The 21,110-nt window shown below is 50.7% G+C and overlaps 7 protein-coding genes across 7 annotated transcripts; 1 reads left to right on the forward strand and 6 right to left on the reverse strand.

The window, feature by feature from the left end:
- Positions 1-2,326: 2,326 nt before the first annotated feature.
- Aspvir_004742 (60S ribosomal protein uL4) lies at positions 2,327-3,712 on the reverse strand (the record flags this gene model as incomplete). The annotated part of the gene is made up of 4 exons (XM_043267964.1): positions 2,327-3,089; positions 3,183-3,333; positions 3,408-3,502; positions 3,603-3,712. The coding sequence occupies 4 exons, from the start codon at positions 3,710-3,712 to the stop codon at positions 2,327-2,329; spliced, it is 1,119 nt and encodes a 372-aa protein (XP_043123899.1).
- An 800-nt stretch (positions 3,713-4,512) lies between these two features.
- Aspvir_004743 (lytic polysaccharide monooxygenase AA11 family protein) lies at positions 4,513-5,766 on the reverse strand (the record flags this gene model as incomplete). The annotated part of the gene is made up of 1 exon (XM_043267965.1): positions 4,513-5,766. The coding sequence occupies one exon, from the start codon at positions 5,764-5,766 to the stop codon at positions 4,513-4,515; it is 1,254 nt and encodes a 417-aa protein (XP_043123900.1).
- A 3,440-nt stretch (positions 5,767-9,206) lies between these two features.
- On the reverse strand, positions 9,207-10,217 carry Aspvir_004744 (IMPACT family protein; the record flags this gene model as incomplete). Its single annotated transcript, XM_043267966.1, has 1 exon — positions 9,207-10,217. One exon carries the CDS (start codon positions 10,215-10,217, stop codon positions 9,207-9,209), a length of 1,011 nt encoding a protein of 336 aa, XP_043123901.1.
- Positions 10,218-10,689: 472 nt separating this feature from the next.
- Aspvir_004745 (putative aromatic amino acid aminotransferase) lies at positions 10,690-12,633 on the reverse strand (the record flags this gene model as incomplete). The annotated part of the gene is made up of 3 exons (XM_043267967.1): positions 10,690-11,749; positions 11,842-12,424; positions 12,489-12,633. The coding sequence occupies 3 exons, from the start codon at positions 12,631-12,633 to the stop codon at positions 10,690-10,692; spliced, it is 1,788 nt and encodes a 595-aa protein (XP_043123902.1).
- Positions 12,634-13,800: 1,167 nt separating this feature from the next.
- Positions 13,801-15,915, forward strand: Aspvir_004746 (LCCL domain-containing protein; the record flags this gene model as incomplete). Its single annotated transcript, XM_043267968.1, has 2 exons — positions 13,801-14,270; positions 14,325-15,915. The coding sequence occupies 2 exons, from the start codon at positions 13,801-13,803 to the stop codon at positions 15,913-15,915; spliced, it is 2,061 nt and encodes a 686-aa protein (XP_043123903.1).
- A 263-nt stretch (positions 15,916-16,178) lies between these two features.
- Aspvir_004747 (uncharacterized protein) lies at positions 16,179-16,947 on the reverse strand (the record flags this gene model as incomplete). Its single annotated transcript, XM_043267969.1, has 2 exons — positions 16,179-16,447; positions 16,539-16,947. The coding sequence occupies 2 exons, from the start codon at positions 16,945-16,947 to the stop codon at positions 16,179-16,181; spliced, it is 678 nt and encodes a 225-aa protein (XP_043123904.1).
- Positions 16,948-17,726: 779 nt separating this feature from the next.
- Aspvir_004748 (DUF1996 domain-containing protein) lies at positions 17,727-19,322 on the reverse strand (the record flags this gene model as incomplete). Its single annotated transcript, XM_043267970.1, has 3 exons — positions 17,727-18,873; positions 18,931-19,087; positions 19,145-19,322. 3 exons carry the CDS (start codon positions 19,320-19,322, stop codon positions 17,727-17,729), a joined length of 1,482 nt encoding a protein of 493 aa, XP_043123905.1.
- Between the last annotated feature and the right edge of the window lie 1,788 nt (positions 19,323-21,110).

Consider the following 21,110-nt stretch of genomic DNA (forward strand, 5'->3'; position numbering starts at 1 on the left):
TCTCTCTCTCTCTGTGAGAGCATGTGAATATGGCGACTGGACCTGGGTCTAACATGTATGAAGCAAGTACAACCATGGATAATCAAGTTTCACTTGAAGTATAAACTACGGACCTCCTTCGAGTTAGAGCCTCGAAGTCGTCTCTGGCCACCAAGTGGACGGCATCGTGTTCATTTAGATCAGACCGACACTGAGGCCTGATCGACAGACAAACCGAACCGAGATTGACCAGAGCTAATCAGCGATCACTGACGGGCAGAACCGTCATGGCGTCAGCTAAAGCGAGGGAATATTCAAGTGCCTTGCTACCTATCATAGTATTGTCTAATATGCCGTAGTCTCAGACAAGTATCTAACCTAGGAGAGATGACATACGTGCTGATCTCACTCTCATCAAACCTGGTTCGGCCCCAGAGTTCGAGTTAATCCACGTATAAACGCCAGCCTGAAACGGGTCCAGCTTGGCATCCAATGATCCAAAGCTCTTCTAGCTAATCGTTTGTCGACTATCATAATTGTCGTCATTGTCTCACAGCCAAATACTCTCCCCATGGATATCCGCCATGCATCAGCTCAACCACAGCATCTCGATGTAACATGAAAGACAGCATCCAGCCGGTAATATGCGATTCTCTGAGAGAGACCAATTTACCCGGAGCCAACGACAAGGATCCAGCACGGCCGCAGAGTACAGTAAACTAGAGACATAGTTACTCCGTAGTCCGTACATATGAGCCCATCGACCATATCCATTTGCGGCCAACTGCCCGGTGAGGCAACCAAATCTGTACCTAAGATCCATGTAATTGCATACGTCCGCAGCACTGGCTCCGTCTAGTGGCTTAGGTTACTGTGTAGCCATCCTCTAGTCTTCGGGCCTTCGTATCAACTACCTTAGCAAAGATGCACTGTGCCCTACGGCGCAGTCACTGTCAATGTCAGCCCAAAACACGGACACACAAGCCGAACAAGCTGAGCCACGGCACCAGGACCTCCAAATCTCATCGGCAAGTAAGCCCGTAAGGGAAGCAAAACGGTCAAGGCTGAAGCACCGCAATCCCCAACCGTCGATCCGAAACATACCCAAGGGCTCTCTCTGACTCTGAGTCTAGGCTCGCTCTACTAAGCGTCCATCCAAGAGGTAAATTAAATATCGGTACTTTTTCTGTCCCTGCACGAGCCGGAACAGAGCTACAACGGCCACGCCGTCCCGAAGCAAACCGTCCAGACTTTGCCCTGCACTTTTTGGTACAATTGAACAGACAGCCGCCAAGGGCCACGATCCTGAATCCTCCAGTTAGCCCAGTCCATCCTGAGGAACCAGTCAAAACCCAGCATATATATTAACCTGTTAGTTATCCCAGACAACATCCTAGACAAACCTAACAAGAGATTCTGAGGACACGGGAAAAATGAAAAATTCGAATTAGGGAAAGGCAGGGGACGGAGCTGCGGTTGTACATATCCTAAGATCCACAAAATGCGCGGTAAGTACTATTCTTCTGTGGATATGAAGAATCTACATGAGACCACGGAGGATGCTAGGATGACGGATGTCGCATGCGCAGAAGCGAGCAAGCAAGCACGCACGCAAACATAGCTGCCAGACCCAGAGCCAGAGCCAGGGTCAGTGGTGTAGATGCTTGTGATTGTGGGGACTATATATAGATACCCTCGAACCGAAGCAACGCTACTAGACAGTTCTCGAGACTGATCCTAAGAAATGGTAAATTATCGGGAACCATCGGCCGACTAAAATAACCGAGCCGTCAAGCACCCTGTTTAGCTCGCTGGATTATATGCCGCATCCATGGTTATAGTCCATTGGTGGTGCATATGCCAGTTATATTAAAGCCCAGGCGACCTCCCGTGCAACTCGTATGACGAAACCCTCTAGAGCAGAGTCTAAAATTGTTTGCGTGTTTCTGTTTGCGGCTTGCGGTATACTCTTTCAGTATATGTTGCGAGTCGATCGATACCATGAGACTTATTTGAGGGGATTATGTTATGGACCGGGATTGAGACGTGTAGATTGCTTCGGATAAGTATGGTTGCAGAAGCTTGGTCTACTTACTCCTGACTTCGGGTACCTCTTCGTTTGCTGGATACAGGTTGTCAATTAGCGAAGCTCTTGTCAGACCTTCGAGATGCGACTTCTTAAGATATTGAGAAAGTTCATGGTTACAATGATACCAGGACAGTTACTCATACTCAATCATATTAACATAATGGGTATTGCAAAAGCATAGATTCATTTGCGATGGCTACCTTTTTGACCGTAGTAAAAAACAAACTCGTGTCAGACCCTAATCATCCCAGACTAAATTTACTCCTCGTGGAGGGTGTTCAAGAACTCCTTGGAGGGATGAGCAGGCTTCTCAGACTCAACAGGCTTCTGGCCCAGCTTCTCCTTGGAGAAAGCAGCGGCGTAAGGGTTGAGGCGGAGCATGACCTGCTTGTTGCGAAGAGGGTTCTTCTTCTGCACAACGGTACGCTTGGTGCGAGCCTCGCCCTTGGGAGCGCGCAGCACGGACTGGATTTCAGAGGAGTTGATCAGGCGGGCCAGATCGGCGTTGGCAACAAGGTTCTGGGGCAGGACGTAGTCCTTCTTGAGAGCAGCGGGGGTGGTGGTGCTGCCGTAGACCTGGTCAAGGGCCTCGAAGGCAGAGGAGGTCCAGACGATGAAGCGACCGAGGTGACCACCGGGGGCGAGCTGGAGGAGGTTCAGGGAGAAGACGGAAGAGGTCTCAACACCGGGGATGTTGCGGAAAGCACGGACGAGCTCCTTGCCGTCAACCTCGGGGTTGTAGACGACGAGGGGACCGCGGCGCTGGCGGTAGCGGCGGTTCCTCAGCTTACCCTTACCGGCGCGCATCTTCTTGGACTTCTGCACCTTGACGAGCTCGGCGCCGGCACCGACAGCTTTGAGCAGGGCAATGGCGGCCTTGGTCTTGGCAATGGCGGCGTTCTCGAAGGTCTTGGACTCAACGACCAGAGGAACCTCGGGCACGTTGGCAATGCGGTGACCGCGAGCGAACAGAAGAGAAGGAACGGAAGAAGCAGCAAGGGCGGAAGCGGTAGCGAAGCGCCTGTAAAATCCGTGTTAGCCATTCAACACTCCCAACCATCTCATTCGAGAGTCTCTTCGTCCGACCGCTCGATTCGTAGAAAGGATTGCATACTTCTGTCCCAGGTTGACCTTCTGGTGCCACTTTCTCCAGACCTTGGTGGGAGCGAACATACGACCGGAACGGCACTGGTTACCGAACGCAGCCTGACCAGCACGGTGAGTACCACCACCTGAGACACGAGGGATACGAGCGACGGCACGACCTGCACTCAGAATAAGTATTTTGTAAAAACCCCCCATTTCAATTGCTCCCCCAATCGAGCAAATTCCAACATACCGGTACCCCAGGACTCAGCGGAAGTCTGTTCACCAGCCTTCTCGCTCACAGCATAAGGCTGTCTCTTGTTCTTCGCCATACCGGTGTGAACCTGCCTACAATCACACAAAGTCAGCCCGATAATTTTCTCTCCTATTCTCCTTCCTCGCGCCTTTCTTCTCTCCCCCGGTAATTTCTGGATTGCGGTAGGCATACTGGACGATATCAGGACGGATGGGCGCAGTGAAGACAGCAGGCAGGGGCAGAGTAGCCCCGCTGGGCTTGCCATCAGCCGTGGCGATAGTGACGGTAGGGCGGGACGCCATTGTTGTCGACGGTGAGCTGGTCGTTGTCGTCGTTTTCGGAGTTGAAGATCGAGTCTCGAGCTCACGATGTGCTGAGGGAAATTTTCGCTTAGCCCGCACTCCCGCCGGTGGTGGGTGCGAGAAACCCTAAACCCTTCCTTGCCGTTTTCGGTTGGCTCGCTGCCGAGCGCCAAGACCTGTCCAGCTGTACCCTGTACGATAACAACACCAAAACTCATCCATTACAGGACTTGCTCTCTCACACTCGTTTGATGATAATTGGTTCAATAAGGCAGCATGTATCCTATTTAAATTTGTGGATTCTGTATCCTGACATTGCTGTTGAGTTTGAACACGATTTGCGATATACGAGGCGACACTGTGCCAAGACAACAGTAATCTATTGATCGAAAGGACTTTTGCTTGTTATGATCATGACATTATCCATGACGATCACACGGAATAGCTACGAAACTCTTTGAAGATTACAGAAAAAAATTGCGCCAATTGCTCATTTCTATTCAAGGATCGCTAGCAGACTCCCGCCTAATGAATAAGCCACATTTAACTCCAGGAAATGTTCTTCATTGCTTAGGATGGTACAGGAGCCAGGATAGGCAAAGAATGAGATTGACAAAAAAGGGTCCATTGCAAACTACACTTGCTTGCGAAAGGAAACGAAAGTAGAGAAAATGTTTTGTTTGCGTCAAAACTTCTTGTTTTGCCGAGCCGCCGTATTTGATCTTTCCATTTGAGAGTAGACGATTGCTTGTCGCCCGAACCAGCGGAACGCAAACACACTCTTCCCATGAACGTCGAGCTTAAGCGTGGCGGTGGCCACCGTGAGCGCACTTCCTGTGGCGCATGGCGTTGATCATGCGAGGCTTCACAGCTGTGGCCGAGATGGCGAAATTCGCGTTCTGGCCGACGGTGCACTGAGTACCAGCCGCCATCTGCTGAGCCACGGTCCATTGACCGTTGGCGCAGCGCTGGAAGGAAGAGCCGTCGATGCAGTTCCAGAGACCCTCGGGGCTGCAGGAACCAGTCAAGGCTCCAGAGCTCGAGGAAGAGGAACCGGACCCAGAGCCACTACCGGAAGACGAAGACGAGGGTGCGGCGGACGCCGTAGGCCGCGCAGGGACGACAGTAGCCGAAGTAGGAGCGAAAACACCTTCAGACTCGGCAGGCTCACTGCTGCTGGGTTCAGGCGCAGCGGTGGGAGCGGCAGTAGCACCGACAGATGCGCCAACGCTGACGCTGACGCCGGCACCGGCACCAGCTGTAGTGGAAGAGGAGCTTGCAGCAGTGGAAGGAGAGCTAGAGCCGCCGCTGACAGTCCACGCGGGAGTACCAGAGCACGCAGCTTCACCAGAGGCCTGGAGATTGCTCGGGTTTCCGTCGTACTCGACAGCATCACCAGGGTTGGGGAAGCGAATGTCAACGCCATCTTTGGTGGTGCAACCGTTGATGTTGGCGACGAACATGGCGGGAAAGCTGGAGGAGCGCTTCTCAACCTCGACCTTCTCGGCGACAGGGGCTGCATCGCGCTTGGTGGAGCCGCTGGTGACCGTGATGGGAGCACAGTTCATGTACATCTCACGGTTACCGATGCGGTTGAACCAGGTCCAGGCCAGAGTATATTTGCCGGGCTCAATGCCAGCAGGGATGGTGTAGTTGAATTCGAACGGATCCGCGGCGCCAGCACCACCCGACATATTGCCGTCCACGTTGGCGGGACATCCACCTTCAATAGACTTGATAACCATCCAAGTGGAGTCCTTGGAAGGCTTGAGGTCGGTGGTCAAACTGACCTGGCAAGAACCACCGCCGTGCGTGGCGCTGCCGGTGAAGGTCAAGGGCATAGCCTCACCGATCTGAGCGATGGTCTCCTCCGAAGGAGCCACGAAGGCGTTGTCCCGGAGCTTGCAGGGGAAGTCACTTCCGTCAGCAGCGAGAGGGGAATTGTTAAGGCTCGAGTCGCTGTAGGGAATGGGTTTGCTCATCTTCATATGAGCTTCGACTGCAGAGGCCCCGAGCATGGCTGCAGCCACGAGACCAGACTTGGAGAACATCATTTTGACAAGGGAGTGTCGGTTGTTCGACTTTCAGAATGACTGTTTGACAGCTGAAATGAAGGAGTGGCTGCAAGGCTTTCTGATCGTACCAGACGACTCAGAAATTGTAGAAACTGGAAAGAGGAAGCTTTCTAGGGATTGAAGTTAGCCAAGGAGGAAATCAAACGCGAGAATGTTTAGAGATTTTAAAAAGTCCTCAACAGCAACACCTTCTCATTGGTAAGACAGTGGCAGTAGTCCTCTGGCCCGCCTCTATTCATTTGCTCCACAGAGACCAACAATAGAGACCGATCACAAGGACATTGTAAGAGACAAGAGGAGAAGACGTTGAATAGGAGAGTAGGTAATAGAACAATACCTTTGTAGCGATCTCACAAGAATCAGCGAGACCGTTCAGATGTCCTGAGAAAGAAAAGCTTTGTGTAGTTGTCTGACACTTGTGTTTCTCTGCTTGCAGAAAAAGGAATGTAGGGGTCTGCCACAGGCAAAACACCAGAGTATCTAAAAGGAAAGAAGAAAAGAAAGACAGGAACTGGCCTGTAAGAGACTGTCGAACAGTGGTAAGTCTGAAGAACCGAAGCGCTCAGCGTTATGCGGAAAGAAAGAATGCGAAGAGAGATGATTTCTGGATTATATAGAAGGCATTCACCTCACTGACTACCGTAGTGGGGTTAGACATCGGCTGCCAGTATATCGACGAGAGCAGTTCCACTTGGTTGATTTCATTTTTTCTACGAATCTCCATCTCTGCAGGGTTCTCGAATGACTCAGGTCCAACAATAATCCAGCAATGTCGAAAGGCATTACCAAGTAGCCCCAGGCGTGCTTCTCCGTACTGCCGTACAGAAAGAACATCTGGATCCTCAATGGATGCAACAGGGACTGAAACATCTAACAACGCGAACTCCACTCGCACATTTTGTGCTGTCCATCTGTAGGACAATCCAGGTACGCAGCGGTAGCATCCGCCACCGGATTGGAATCCTCAGCCGGACCCCCTCTGCCGGAGACGCGCTGAATGTAGCTGAGTGGCTGTTTGGATTTGCCAGGGGAGAATGTGCATTGACGCATTGTAGCGAGTCAGCGATCAGCATTGCTGAGGGCGCCAAGATACCGCACTTGCGTCTGGACGTGGATGTCGCACCATTAGCCAAGTGCAGCGTACCTGACCTTAGCTGGAGGTGCACATTGGCTGGTTACATTTGGCTGGTGGGCGCTTTGCGAGGACAGCGATGGCAAACAGCGGATCGGCGGCCAATCAGATTGAGAGTGGATATGCTTGATGAGCCTCCGTGAATTATAGTTCATTTAGAGGGAGTCAGTGGGACAATATCAAGACAATGATATTATTAAATAAATTATCGTCTATAGTGAGGTAGTATTTGTTACTGATACTTATTCAGAGAGAAATAGGTCAATGGTCAATGGCATTGAAGCCAATCTCGTTTGACCAGCGTATAGTAGATAGGTCGAGTGAATCAATATCTGTTCATTTGACAGGAACACTTGGCAACCGGCGATCCAAACCTACATGAATCTACAATTCTGCCTAGTGCCAAAGACATTATTATTGATGACTCGAAATCAGGCAATTACGTCGCTGGGAAGAGGGATATCTCTATTGGCTATTCTAAAACGCCGCGGTGGAACGGCCCCATTTAATACTGGTAGTTTGCACATCTAGCTCTCTACAAGATGTCTCACTTTCCTCAGGCCACGGGATAGAGTAGTATCTGAAAGTCGTCAGATACCCCGATAGAGTACCGACGTTGCATAGAATTCAATTGCCCAGACGCTTGGTCAACATATCCTGGTCCTAGACGTTGGCTATTCGGTGCTCTCAAATGGTGCGGCTTAGCGCGTTCTGACGTGGACTCGACTTTCCAATGTTAATCACAGCACCATGGCCTGCAAGTTGATGTCACTGGTCACAATTTTGGATTTGCCAGCAGCAAGGACCGATCATGATCAAGGTAATACTTACAGAACACTAGATAGGTCGACAGGATAGTAGTATGTATCTAGAAATTGAATGTCCAGCCTCCTCTTCCAGCCATGGATCAATTCTCCGCATTCGACCCATGAAGCAAGATTATCTGGAACCAACCGATGGGAGTTTCAAGGGATCGCAGATTCACAAGCATGTGAAATCAAGTAGAAATTAATACCAAGAAACACATCTCGCTTAAAATTAGGCCGTGATTGAGCAAAAGCGGTGTTTCAAGGAGTCAGGTTGCCCATATTGGAGACTCAAAATCGCGACCGATGAGCTTGTGGAGGCTTGGCAAGTGAGGTAACCTCATGTTTCAGATTGATGTTTCCAATTACCATGTGGTTCCTTCCCGCCGCTTGTTGCCGATGACTCGGTACTTGTTCCCTCGCCAAGGGAGATCTACTGTGTGCTCAAGATGGAGTGCCTGGTAAACTGAATGCAACCGATAAAGTAGTGGGTTGCTATCTACGTATTTAGCGAGATGATCCGTTAACTGATCAAGTCAGACGATCGAGTCTCGTTGCGAACAGAATATCTAAGGCAGGAATGAGTGTCGCTCCGCTGTCAAAACTACGGTAAGATATTTTGATAAGACGGGCCCAGTTGCGATGATTTCATCTGCACAATCGGGCTGCAGAGTGCCTTGTGTGACCAGCGGATGTATCATTTGCATCGCGTCGGGTAGGTAGGTACCACATGGACTTTGCAGCCCATCTACCTGTCTGGTACGGTGTCGTGTTGTATCCTGTCCACTTCCATTTATAAGAATCCAGCTGGCAAAATAAACATGGTACATTCAACTCGGTTGGTGATAGGTTTGAGCAGATATTAAGGTCGACACACTACTTGGGATTAATCTCTTCCGCTTCATGTGATGTGGAGTTATGAGCTCCCAAATGTCACCTCAGGCTATGAGCCTGGTACGTTCCTGGGACTAGGCGTCAGTACAGCATCGAGTAGTACTGATTTGGCTGGCAGGGTCAAGTTTGATCGGACTAATCACTAAGTTGTCCCTAGCGTGCTCGTCTGTTTCAGCAGCTTCGTCGAGGTGAGAACTCAATTGACCCAGCATCAAGTGGTCCCATAATCGAATGTTAGGCACCGTTCGTATTGAAGGTCTTCAATTTTCCTGGTGAAAGTGAGCCAAGCTCCCAGACTCGTCTGGATCGTCAAGGGTCTGTTTTGAACATTATCCCTTCCGATATTGCTATGGATCAGCTCAGCCGTTTTGTTAGCGGTTTGACTGTCCATCAAACTGTTGCATTCAGTCTTTACGTCATGAAATGCTGGAGCTCTCGTGGACCATGCGTTGTTCTTTTGATAGAACTGATTCTTTCCCTTGGGCGCTCGTCGGGACGCAGTCGTAACTCCAATAGACCACCATAGCTGAATGCCAGGACAGCAAATCAGCTCAATTGAGCCATATCCCTCTACAAAGGAAGAGCAATCATTTCTTTCCTTTCTTTCGACCCTTTTCCGCAGTCCCTGTAGACTCCTTGACGAACCCACCCTTGATCAATGCATCCCGACCGACGGCGTTGATGATTCGAAACCGGTCCGGCCCAAGGAGAATCCCACCGTACCATCGCGATACGACGACAATCACATCCCACACATCCATCAACTGCATGAGGTGGAGCAATCGCCCACCCGCAGCCGTCTCCCCGTCATCGTCGCAGTCCTGCACAATCATCTCTGCGGACTCGCCCTTCCCGTTGGCCGGTCTCTGTTGTCTAAGACGCCAAGCGCTGATATTGTGCGTCGCAGCAGCAACCTTCTTGTCCGTCGCCAGAAGATGATCCAGATACCCCTGAGCCTGCTCCAGACTGGTAACATGCGCAGCCCGTCCCACAAACACTGATTTCTTCTCCGTCACCACATCCGACAGCACCCAGTCGGGGGGACTGTCCAGCCCAAATGCATCTTGCAGTGAGAGGGCGGCGATATCTTCTGCGTCCAGCGCAGGGGGTGCCCTTGTCTCTGCCTCTGCTCCCTTCTTCTCGCTGTCCTGGTTTTTATTGCTGCTGCTGCTGTTGCCGCCCAAACCGAGCTCTTGGAACGCCTCGACCGCCTCATTGATGACATCAAACAGGCAAACTGCGCCAGGCTGGTACGTGCTCCCTACAATATCCTCCAGTACATCCACGGCTATCTTGCCCTCACCCCGTGCACCGGTGGATGCCGTCCCGAGAATTTTCGGCGGTGTATCCGGGTATGACGCATCGAAACCGAGGAGGAAGGATAGATGGGGATTATCGGGGATTTGCAGTTTGACCGTAGTGCTTGACAAGTCGCCGGGTCCGGAACCGCCCAAGTCTAGTGTTGAATTGGCTGTTGTTGCCGATGCTGATGTTGCTGCGCGGTGTACGGTGATGGTGTCGGGTTCGTAAATCGCATTGATGGCTTCGATCTCTTCGGCGAGGTCAGTATTAGAAAGTGATCCAATCTCTGATGTCATTATGTCCGTAGCCTTAGGATGAGGTATCTAGACAGTTGCTCGAGGCGTACAGACTATGAGTCGTAGTTTTCTTCATGGTGATCAGTTTGCAGTCAGATGGTCACATGACGTGACTCGTGAGTTTGGGATAGCTTCCACTCTGCAATTATTCAAAGCGACTATGGATGATTCTTCGGTGGCATTATACGCAGAAACAGTGTTCTTATTCTGACTTAACTGCATATTAAGCATTTTCAAACCAACGATGCTCCTTTTGAAGGGATGGTAGTGGCCAGTTCACAGTTGTTTTGGCATTGCGTTTACTCCGCAAACATATATTTTTGGTGTAAAGGTAAGGCACTATTATCTATTGTTATCAAGGATGACTCGATCACGCTGAAGGAGTATCTCATAACTGGGATCTTGACTCTTGACTAACATTGACTAATACTGAAATCGCTCAACTAAATCGCATTGATGCTATCATAAACAATCAACAACCAATTCCCATCATATTTCCCACGCCTTCTACCTGCAAATTCCTGAACTTCTGCGATAATTCCTCAGTATCATCCAAGCCATCTAGATCCTTCCTTTGCCAGAATGCGCGGAAACCCTCCACCAGTCTGTTGGTAATGACCGCCACATCCTTCTCAGGCATCGGGGCAAAACACAGGCGGAAGTACTGCCAGGCTTGATCCAAGGCCTCCTCTGAGGGCGCAAACAAGTCGCCCGGAACCATAAGACACAAAAATGGCTCCTGGGTCATGTGCACCCACACCGCCTTGGACAGCGTTTCGGGCGAGTATTTCTCATACAGAGGATGGGTATTGAAGAGTACCTTGATCCAGACAAACATACCCCCCATGGGCCAAGTGAAGTCGTACATTTGAACTTTGTCAATCACCTCCCAACCACTTTCCTCGCTCGACTCGGAGGGCTCTGATCCATCGCCTTTGATGACATACTTGCCTTCTTCAAGACTGATGCACATGGCCTGCATGCGCCGCTCATATGATCCTCGAAGGCCCTCAAGCCAGCGAACCCAGCCATCCATCTTCCAGCCTGATTTGTTTTTACTTTTGGGGCCACTGACATCTTCATCACCTTGTTGACCTAGGATCATCCCCGACACCATGGCCTGGACAAAACCGGATGGGAATTGTGTCGAAGTCTCAGTGAGACGGGTGATCCTCTCGATGACGGCAGGCTGTGCAGTAATCCAACCCAAGCGGCAACCAGGCGCAATGGTCTTGGAGAAAGTGTCCAATCGAATGACTCGTCCATCTGTATCCAGAGACATAAACGATGGCACAAGAGAGTCCAAAAACGGGTACCCGGACGATTTTCCGTGAGCATTATAATTTTGCGTGGTAGGTGACTCGTCAATGGGTGTGTTACGGTAACGAGCTGCCATTCTTTGAGCAGACGGATACTGCAAATTCCAATACGGATCGTCCTCGACGATGATAACGTCGTACCGCTGGCATAGAGCGTAGATCTCTTTCCTGCGATTGACCGACATGGTGCCTCCCGTAGGATTTTGACCAATCCTGCAGCCGCGTGAGAAAGAGCGGAACCGTTAGCTGCACCGCCTGCACCAAGTATCGCAACGACCAATAACGCTCTTGACTGTTGAACTTACGTGATGGTGTACAACAAATGCGGACGACGTCCTTTGCTGTAATCCCAGTGTTCGAGAACATCAGCCAGACCCCCTTTGCCGTATGCCAGTATACCTTGGTCATCCATGGTGACCGCGGCTATGTTGAGACCACGAGGCCGAGCTGTTTGTATGGCATTCATGTAAACAAACTCCTCGCAGAGGATGCCTTCGCGCTGTCGAATCGAGTCCCTATCTGGAGTCCAAATGTTTGTGAGAGTTTCGATGACTTTGTTGAATCCATCGGTCGCACCGCAGCTGAGCAGAGTTTCTGGACCTCCCGCATACGGCACATTGGGGTGCAGATGCTCCCTTGTGAAATTCCGAACGAATGATGCCATAGGAGGTAATCCCTGTGCCGTGGCGTACTGCAAGGCAGTGGTGATGTCGATTTTCTTTTCCAAATCGTCCGTTTTGCTCTCTTTGGGGACAACCACGCGGGTTAGTGAATCTGTATCCTTCTCCGGCGCCGATTTGCCGTTGTCCGGGCTAGGGCCGAGACGCTGAGGATGAGCAACGGCAGCTTCTAGCGTGTCATACGGGAAATATGAAGCGTGAGGCATGCCTGGAGGAGATGAGTCAAATGTATTGATTAAACGATATTATCAGAAAAAGCTCGCCCTGCATACCGCCAGAGAGGTTACCCATGCCCGGGATGACATAGTACTTGTATAATCTCTTGAGATTACTCGACTCACGCCGAACTGCAGTAGAGGAAAAGTGATGCGACAAGTCCAATGGAGCGGACAGCTCCATTTGCTTCAACCGAGCCATAATGAGCAATCAAGTCCTTTCACAGCAATTTGATGGAGGAAATAGTGAATGGGGGTATAAGAAAAACAGACGCCAGGTCAACCAGGGGATAAGAATCAGGGCACTCTGATAAAGGGACCATGGATCCTGCCCGTTATCTCCTGCTAGTCAACTACTGGAGAATCATCGTAAATGTCATGATTGATAAGCAGCCTCAACGGCTAAGGTAGTGGGCCATCCGGGGGGCGCCGCTGCTGGCCCATGCCTCTTGGCCTCGGCAAATCCTACGTATCTACCTATCTATCGCGATTGCTAATCCGGTGAATTATTGGCCAGAGGACCGTAAAATACTGTATGATGAGTCCAAAGAATATCCACGGGAGCCACTCTAAACGCTCGATTTGAATGAACAGTGGTCCAAGTCAGATATATGATGACCCTTGTCGAATTGCGGGATGGTAAAGCATTGTAAGAACGTGGGGCGTCAATGGTCAAACAAGGATGATAGCATCACATCAATAAGTAGATGTTAGGCTCTATGGAGTACTTGGCAGATATCTAACCAGTGTTTGATGTGCGGCAATGGTCGGCAATTATATTATAACTGCATTGTGCTAAGGATGATGCAGATCTGGGGAAATCTAAAGCTCCACATTTTCGTATGTTAATAGTCACAGTACTCTCTGCATAAGTCGACTTTGTTTATAGACTATCACCGGTCCTCTGTATAGAGCGGTTTTATTTTTCTTCAGCTGTGAATAATGCTACTTACTGCTCATCCTAATCCAGAACAGATACGTTTCTTCGCCACCTCCGAATGTCTTCGCGCCACGAGCTTAGATAATCCTGTTTGATAGGCTCAAGCTGATGACTAAGGCCGTTGTCGATCCTCCAGTTGGACAATGGCATCCCCATCTTGCCCAACTCTCACTCTTCCATCATTCTATTCTTTGGATAACCAAATATACCCTCATTATCATCTGTAACATTGGAAGACATGCCTTTCTATCCCAGAAGAGAATGAATGGTGTTCTTTCACTGGGCTGTGAGATTCATTCTTTTTACTACTAGTCGTCTAGACCCCACTCCAGCCGTCGGCTTAGATCGATTAGCCTTTCCGCCGACTCCCAGTTCTTGATATTGATATCTGTCGCTGGCTTGATATTTGTTTTATAGAGACTTCTCACAATGATTGGTGAAGGTCCGGAGGACGGTTCCCGACTTTATATCCCAGCAGTTCTCGACTCCGAGAATCGTGCCGCGGATCCCGATACTTCCGACGACTGTTTGCTCCCTCGAGATGAAGAGGCCGGCTCCAGTTATGTTCCCGTCTGGTTACGGGAATCCTCCAAGTCGTTTCGCTGGGGCTGGGTACCTCTGCCTATTCGAAAGGTCGGACGCGCTACTGCGAACTGGGTGAAGGGCCCGAGTCCTCCACATTCGCTGCTGCCGAAACCGCTATTCCCGCAAATCCAAGAGCTTCCTGTCCGGTATCTGGACCGATTGTTCCCTAAGCGGAAGCACAAGATCTCTTTACTTGTACTCCTATATATCGCTTGGTTGACTCCTTGGACCATTGTTCTGCTTCACTCTCGCTCGGCTGGCTACATCGAGGGATATGGAGGACCGCAAACCCTTTCGTGTTCGACGACCTTTTGGTGAGGATTCCTTGCTTGATATATGTTTAAGAGCCTGTTCTGACTACATATCAGGGAGCATGGAAATGCATGCGGTCTCAACGGGAACGATTGCCGTCCGTTTTCTGCCTCGACCGTTGTCTTCCGTTGCCCGGCAAACTGTCGCGATGTCAAATTGTTGCAACCTCACACCGTTGGCAACCAGACTTACAGCTACCGAGGACTAGTCGTCGGAGGAGGACAAGCAGATTCTTTCGAGCCCGGTGTTTACCGAGCCGACAGTTTCGTGTGCCAGGCCGCTATCCATGCTGGTGTCATTACGAACGCAGTTGGCGGCTGCGGTGTTGTGAAGCTAGAAGGAGCGGCGCACTCATTTTCTGCTTCGAAACAGAACGGGATTCAGTCTGTGGGCTTTCCGTCGACTTTCCCAAAGGCCTTCAGCTTCGTCGACCTGGCTTCCTCCCAGGCTACTTGCCCACCAGATCCAAGATGGACTCTCCTGGGCATAACCATTGCCGCCCTCGCACCTCTGTGGCTCTTCTCGACGTCGCCGCCGGTCCTGTTCTTCAGCACCTTTTACATGCTCTTTTGCCAAGTGGGGTTCGTGTCTGATCCGCCGTCGATTTCCCAGTTCACCGACCTTGTGTCCACTCTACTTGCGCGATTATTACCAGCATCGTTTGTAGTCCACGTGCTGTACAAGTATTGCGCGCGTCCTCTCCTGACGCCGCTTTCTCAGCCAAAGTTCCAGTTGACCAAGGCATTCTTGTACTTGCCACCTGCTTTCATCGGCGCTTTGAACAATTACACTTTTGCGAGATTGATTCCGCTGGAGAGACTGACCCCTCATGATATTCAGCGGCAACCGGGAGCGAAATTGGCGTTGGCTGTGGTGATTCCGACCGTGGTCATAGTTATCCTCAGCCAGGCCTGGCAAATCCGCCAGAGTGGCTTGATGCCACATTATCTCAAGGTGTACTGTACCATGGGTCTCATCCTCCTGATTCTGCTTCCACTACCAGGGCTTCGTCTTCGGATTCACCATTACATTCTTGCCATCCTGCTGATGCCGGGGACGGGAATTCCCACGCGACCGTCGTTGATCTATCAAGGGCTGCTACTTGGGTTATTCATCAATGGTGTAGCGCGCTGGGGCTTCGCATCCATCATTGAGACACCGGCAGCCTTAGGAGAGCTACCGGGCTTTGACGGAGTCAAGGGTTGGTGGGGGTCAACATACCCCAACATCACAGATGCGTCTGTCATCATTTCGCTTCCTGATGCGGGCTCCCCCGAGTATCGTGGCAATGGTAACATCACTTTCGAGTTATGGGAGTGGGAACGCATGGCTAAGCTCGATGTCGATGGGGTCAGTGTTTTGGTCAATGATGTGGAGCGCTGGCGAGGGTACTTGGACGAGGATAAGCGCGGAGAATTCACCTGGCACCGACATGGACATAATGGTCTCGAGTTGTTGCACGGTCCTACGATCGAAAGTGACCCGGACGCCGGCGTGGCTGTCACCGATGCGAAGGATGAAGAGAAACCCGAGGATCTCTTCTTCCGCTTCGCCTTCCTTCGAGGAGCTGAAGCGGGCAAGTACGGACCGGCAGGTGTTTGGCTTGAAGACGGGTCGTGGGTCCCACCAGCGCCCCCGGAGGCTTAGATGTGATACCCGTATATATCGTGCCTTGGTTTATGATTTTGACGACAAAGACTCGGTTAGATGGTACAAATGACTAGATACGTTCTGATGATAAGATTGGATATTAGGCGCTGATCGGATGATATTCGTTGACAAGATTATGGGTTCTTTATCCCACGTTTGATTCTCAATTGATTTCGGTCTATCCCCGCATTTCTTCTCAAACAGTCTAGTAGCAGTACTCGCGTCATACATCTAATTCATTTACTCCCTAGTTCCCTTTTTCAAGCACAACCGGTCGCAGCAGCTCCCACTTCGGTCGGATAAACCGCCGTCTGACCCGGCTGTTTACACTGGCAGCTCACCGTCGTCGTAGGGATCCCCTCACTCGCACACGCCGCCGGCGAAGTAATACAATACTCAGCCGTGGAGGTGGCAGTGGTCATCCCAGCAGGACAGTTACTCGACGGCATGCAGAAGGTATCCACAGTCGACCGTCCAGGCAGCAGGGTCATACTGTACCACTGATCCCTGGCACACGAGCACGACACAACTATCATTCACCATATTAGCCTTGCCTGCCTTTATCGTCCTTCCCCCCCGCCACCCCGGAGAAGTCGGGGTAAATCATGGGGCAAACTCACTACTAATTGTCGTGCTGGTCGTCTCACCCGCCAGCACACCCTCATACAGCGTCGTCGTCGTCCACGGGATCCCGCCGTTCAAGCACTTGGTTGTAATCCAGCTCGCGTCAACGGGGTAGCACGTCGAGGCCTCCATGCAGTGGCCTGGGTGCCAGACGCCTGGGAAGTAGCCCGCCGAGCAGGAGATTGGGGGCGGCGCGCTGTAGCAGTAGGAGACTGGGGTGCCCATTGTGCAGTCTGTTGTGTGGATGAGGCTGGAGCCGGGTCCGCAGGTTGGGGTTGAGGCCGGGGCTGTGGTCATGGGGGCTGCTGTTGTTGGTGTTTGGGTCGGGGTGGGTGATGGGAGGGCCGAGGCCGATACCGAGAAGGCTGCGGCAGCGAGGAGGACGGGAAGTATGGTTGCGGCCATTTTGATGGTGTTTGGGTTTCTTCTCTGGACCATTGAGTGGTTTGGAGTGATTGTGATGGAGGAACTGTGAAGAAGAGGCTGTCTTTATAGATGTTGGTTTTTGTTGACAGGGTACAAGGAGGTAGTAACGCAGAGTAGTACGAGAGCTATATTCGGCTCAGCCGCTCAGGGCTGAGAGGATGAGTACATCCTTTTTACGAGCTTGTCAAGGCAAAATGTCTTAGACATGCAGTGCCAGGACTGTGACGGCACTTCAAGCAAGCTGTCGAAGCCACTCGTTCGACGCAGTGATTGGGCCATTGCTAATGCAGGATGGATCGACGGCCAAGACTACCCCAACACAGGTTTGTGGTTGGTGATAGGGTGGCCGGGTGTTTCACTAAAGTTAGCTTGTCACGATGCTCTAATGATTCAGTAAGAAAATGATAATACTATTTTTAAAAGGCCCCTGGGCCAAGGGGAAATACCGGATTTCTCCAGTCTTGGTTCAATTCATATATCCAACAGGTCTCATCAGCTCATCGAGCGAATGAACATGACGCTGTCCGGCCTCCTCCCTCAGGGACAAAGCGGTAGGTTGCAAAATGTACAGAAAAAGGGAAGAAAATTGACAACAGGAAGAATGATAAAAAAAAAAAGGGGATATCCTGAAAATCAAGACGCGAGAACAAAATCTGACGTTAGTCAAAATCCAAAGAGGGACTTGAGTCAGATGTTCGTACAGAGCTTAAACATCAGGCAACAAGAACAGAGTATCCTACGTAGAAGATAGAAGACGCCTAGCCCCTTTGGTGAAGGTGGCCGTGGCCATGACGCTTGTGGACATGGTGAGCATGCTCTTCTCTCTTCACCGGTTTTTCCGTGGGAACAGTGACAACAGTCGAGACGACCCGTGTGGTGGTGGATGTGAGGGTTGACAACGTCTCTATCCTACCGGTACTGGTCCCAAGGATGTTGTTCAGACCGTCAACCCAGACGATAATCTCTTGCTCGATATAGACAACCTCTTGAGTGACGGCACTCTGAATATAGGATGTGGTAGGAGTCGGAGTCCAGGTCGAGGTCGGCTTGCTGACTTGCAGGTTGTTGCCAAAGGCGCTAGCATGGAGCGACAATTCCGCAGAGACCGAGGCAACCGCTTCAGTGGCTACACTGAACGCGCTGGAGACTACGGAGCTGACGGAAGCGGCGACATCGCTGGTATAGGCGGGCCCCCACTGGACTGCGAGTTTGTTGGGAAGACCGCCGCTAGTCAAAGTCACCTTTTCGTTCTTCAAGGCTGTCGGCATATCGAATGTGCACTGTCGTTGCTTGTCCTCGCTCTGAATATCGAAAACGGCACAGTCCTCAACCTTACCCGAAGGGTTGGTGCACTGCTCCACTGCCTGCTGCAGGACCCCAGATTCCCAGCCGTGCATGAAGTCGCCATGATAACCAAATCCTGTAGGATCGCCGTTGGAGATAACGAAGTAGCCCTCCTTGTCCTTGAACGCATAAGTATCCCAGATGGTCTCGTAGAAGAGAGAAACAACGCGTGTCTCGAAGCCCTCGGGACATGTCCCGTCCATAACCAGCGAGGGATAGGCCACATGTGACTTGTGATCTTTCGAGTCGACATCCTTGCCGTTCCAGCACGAAGGGAACATCAACTCGAAACGGACACCGTCGGCGCAGTGCTCGTCCAGGTACGTCTTGTTGGGAAGGAAATGGCGGCCAAGAGAAGGTTCGGGATCTAGAGCGTAGTTCAGACAGTTGAAACCGATCGCCTTCTGCCGAAGAGCAGCCTGCGATGCTTGCTTGCCTGTCCATTCCGACTTGGGAGGGTCGGGGATTGGCCAGGGAAAGTCGCGCAGGTATGTATCGCCAGCAATCATGCGGAAGTTGTCTGGAAACGCGGTCACGTTCTCTCCGTAAAGCAGGTAATAACTATTGTCGACGCATCGTGAGCTACTGCCTGCGTTTCAACTTGAAGATTACACTTACGCGAGCATGCCTCCAACCTGATTGACAACTTCGGCATCCCCATTCTCATGCATAAAGTAGAGCGCCGGAACCCAGTACGCGGACTTGTCCTGAGTAACCGCGCACGAGGTACAGCTTGATGCCTTCAAGTCAGCCCCGCTAGCCGACATAGAAAAGCCTATCCAAGATGATCATCAGTACGAAGTCGAGTGCGTATAAGGGCCATCCCACTAACCGCCACCACCATGAACTGCATGCACGTGGGACGAAGGCCTGCCAGGATCCATGAGAGGGTCGATTCTGGCAAGACCACTCCGTCCACGGCAGGGAAGACGCCAGAAGGCGTCAGTGAGACCGGACAAGGCCAGTAAACCGGTCACGAGGCCGACATGTAGCCTCATCATTCGAGCCATAATAGTCGCGTTTCTAGACTGTGGATCAGTTTTAAATGAGCGGATCTGATGTCGGATTGTAACGAGAGAAATGGTCGGCTAGAAGCGTCACCAGGAGCAGTGAGTATGAACCAGACACAGAAATACAACCAAAAGAGTGTAAGAAAGGAATGAAAGGCCCAAAAAGAGACCGTTCGCGATGTTGATGCCGTGGAAGTCGGGGGTACATGAGCTGCAGGTAGTATATCCACCTATCGCGCAGCAGCCGGCTGGAGATAGTAAATACCAGGCGGTCCAAGGCCAAACATCAACGTCAACAACGACAACAATAACAACAACAATAATGGCATAACTTGCACATTGCACATTCAAGGCACAGCGCACTGACCAAGATCCAGTCAGGAACAAGCCCCACGGTACAAGGGAAGAGCTTCGAAATCGTTTCAACCCAAGTGGTTCATCTCAGGAAAGGGAATGTCCCTTGCAGCGAGAGTGGGCAGTCACATTCTCCGCTACATCACAGCCCCACAAGGCGTACCAGGACATTTGTAGATAAAGAGAAAGGGTGATCAAAGAGTATTGGCCAGCTTGAAAGAAAGGGGACAAGGAAGGTAGAGCAAATGGAAAAAGGTACATACCCTTATGTCGAGGGGCTGTTCCTATTGGTCTTGTGTTTGTTGTATGAATTCTTGAACGACGGAAAACCGGATAGTCGATTCGATGCAATGTGGGCGAATAAGACTGGAATGCAGGACCTTTCAAAAGTCCTTTACGGAGGAAGTTGTTCGGTTTGAAATCTCGAAAAGCTCAGTTGTACTCTCAGACCAGCCGATCACCAGAGAGGCGTGGAAACGAACGATGAAAAATGGGAGAAGAAGCAACGGTGCGACAGAGAACGACTGAAATCCGAAGAGAAGTGCTCAAAAGAGTGGAAAAGACGACCAGAGCGTCTAAGAATGAATGGATGAAAATAATGAGTGAAGGGGGAGCACAAGGGATGGTCGCAGGTCGAGGTAGAAGAAGACGTAGAAGAAGGGGAAATGAAGCCAGGATCTACGAAGTATGGAGCATCCTCTGTTAATAAAAGCGCCTACGAATAAAAGGAGAAGATGTCTGGAGTACAAATGAAATGAACTTTCAAAGAGCCTAATTCGATTAGCTCTATGGAAACGATGGTGAGTCTTGGGTCTGAGCTTTTTTTTTTAAGTGGTAGCTGTAATAATTTGTAGTCGCTGGCGATATCAAAATCCAATCTCCAGATATTAATGAGCGGCATCACCGGATCCTTAAGCAAAGCCTTTTACCAGAAACCCTTTCATCTGTCCCCTGCCTACTCCGTAGGTACTATTATTTATTATTATTATTATTATTCTTCTCAAACTCACCCCTTTCTTTCTTGTCTTCTTCTTGAGCAAGAAGTTTGAAGACAATACGTGGTCGTGCTTGGCCTGAGACTGCTAAGAGCCCAATAGTCCTCTGGTGTTTGACCAGAGCGACAATCACCCACACCAGAGTCAAGTCCACAATATGATAGGAAGATGCTGTATCATGGCATCCACTTGACCAAGCCTCCAAGTTGCTCAATAATACCTATCAATGACTGACGACGCAGACTATCGCCAATGGGTTCCCAACCGGCGGGCGCTACCGAGCCGCGGGGGTTTGGGAAATGGGATCGAGGGGCTAGAGGAGGGGGGCGGCTGGGAAACTGTTTCTGAGGGTTAAAATGATGTGAAGATCGTGTTCAGCGGGTCTTTATCAATGAAATTCAACTGAGAAACTCGAGATGATCAAACAGAATAAAATTAG

Source organism: Aspergillus viridinutans, assembly GCF_018404265.1.
Source record: "Aspergillus viridinutans IFM 47045 DNA, scaffold_2, whole genome shotgun sequence".
In the NCBI taxonomy this organism is placed as follows: Eukaryota; Fungi; Ascomycota; class Eurotiomycetes; order Eurotiales; family Aspergillaceae; genus Aspergillus; species Aspergillus viridinutans.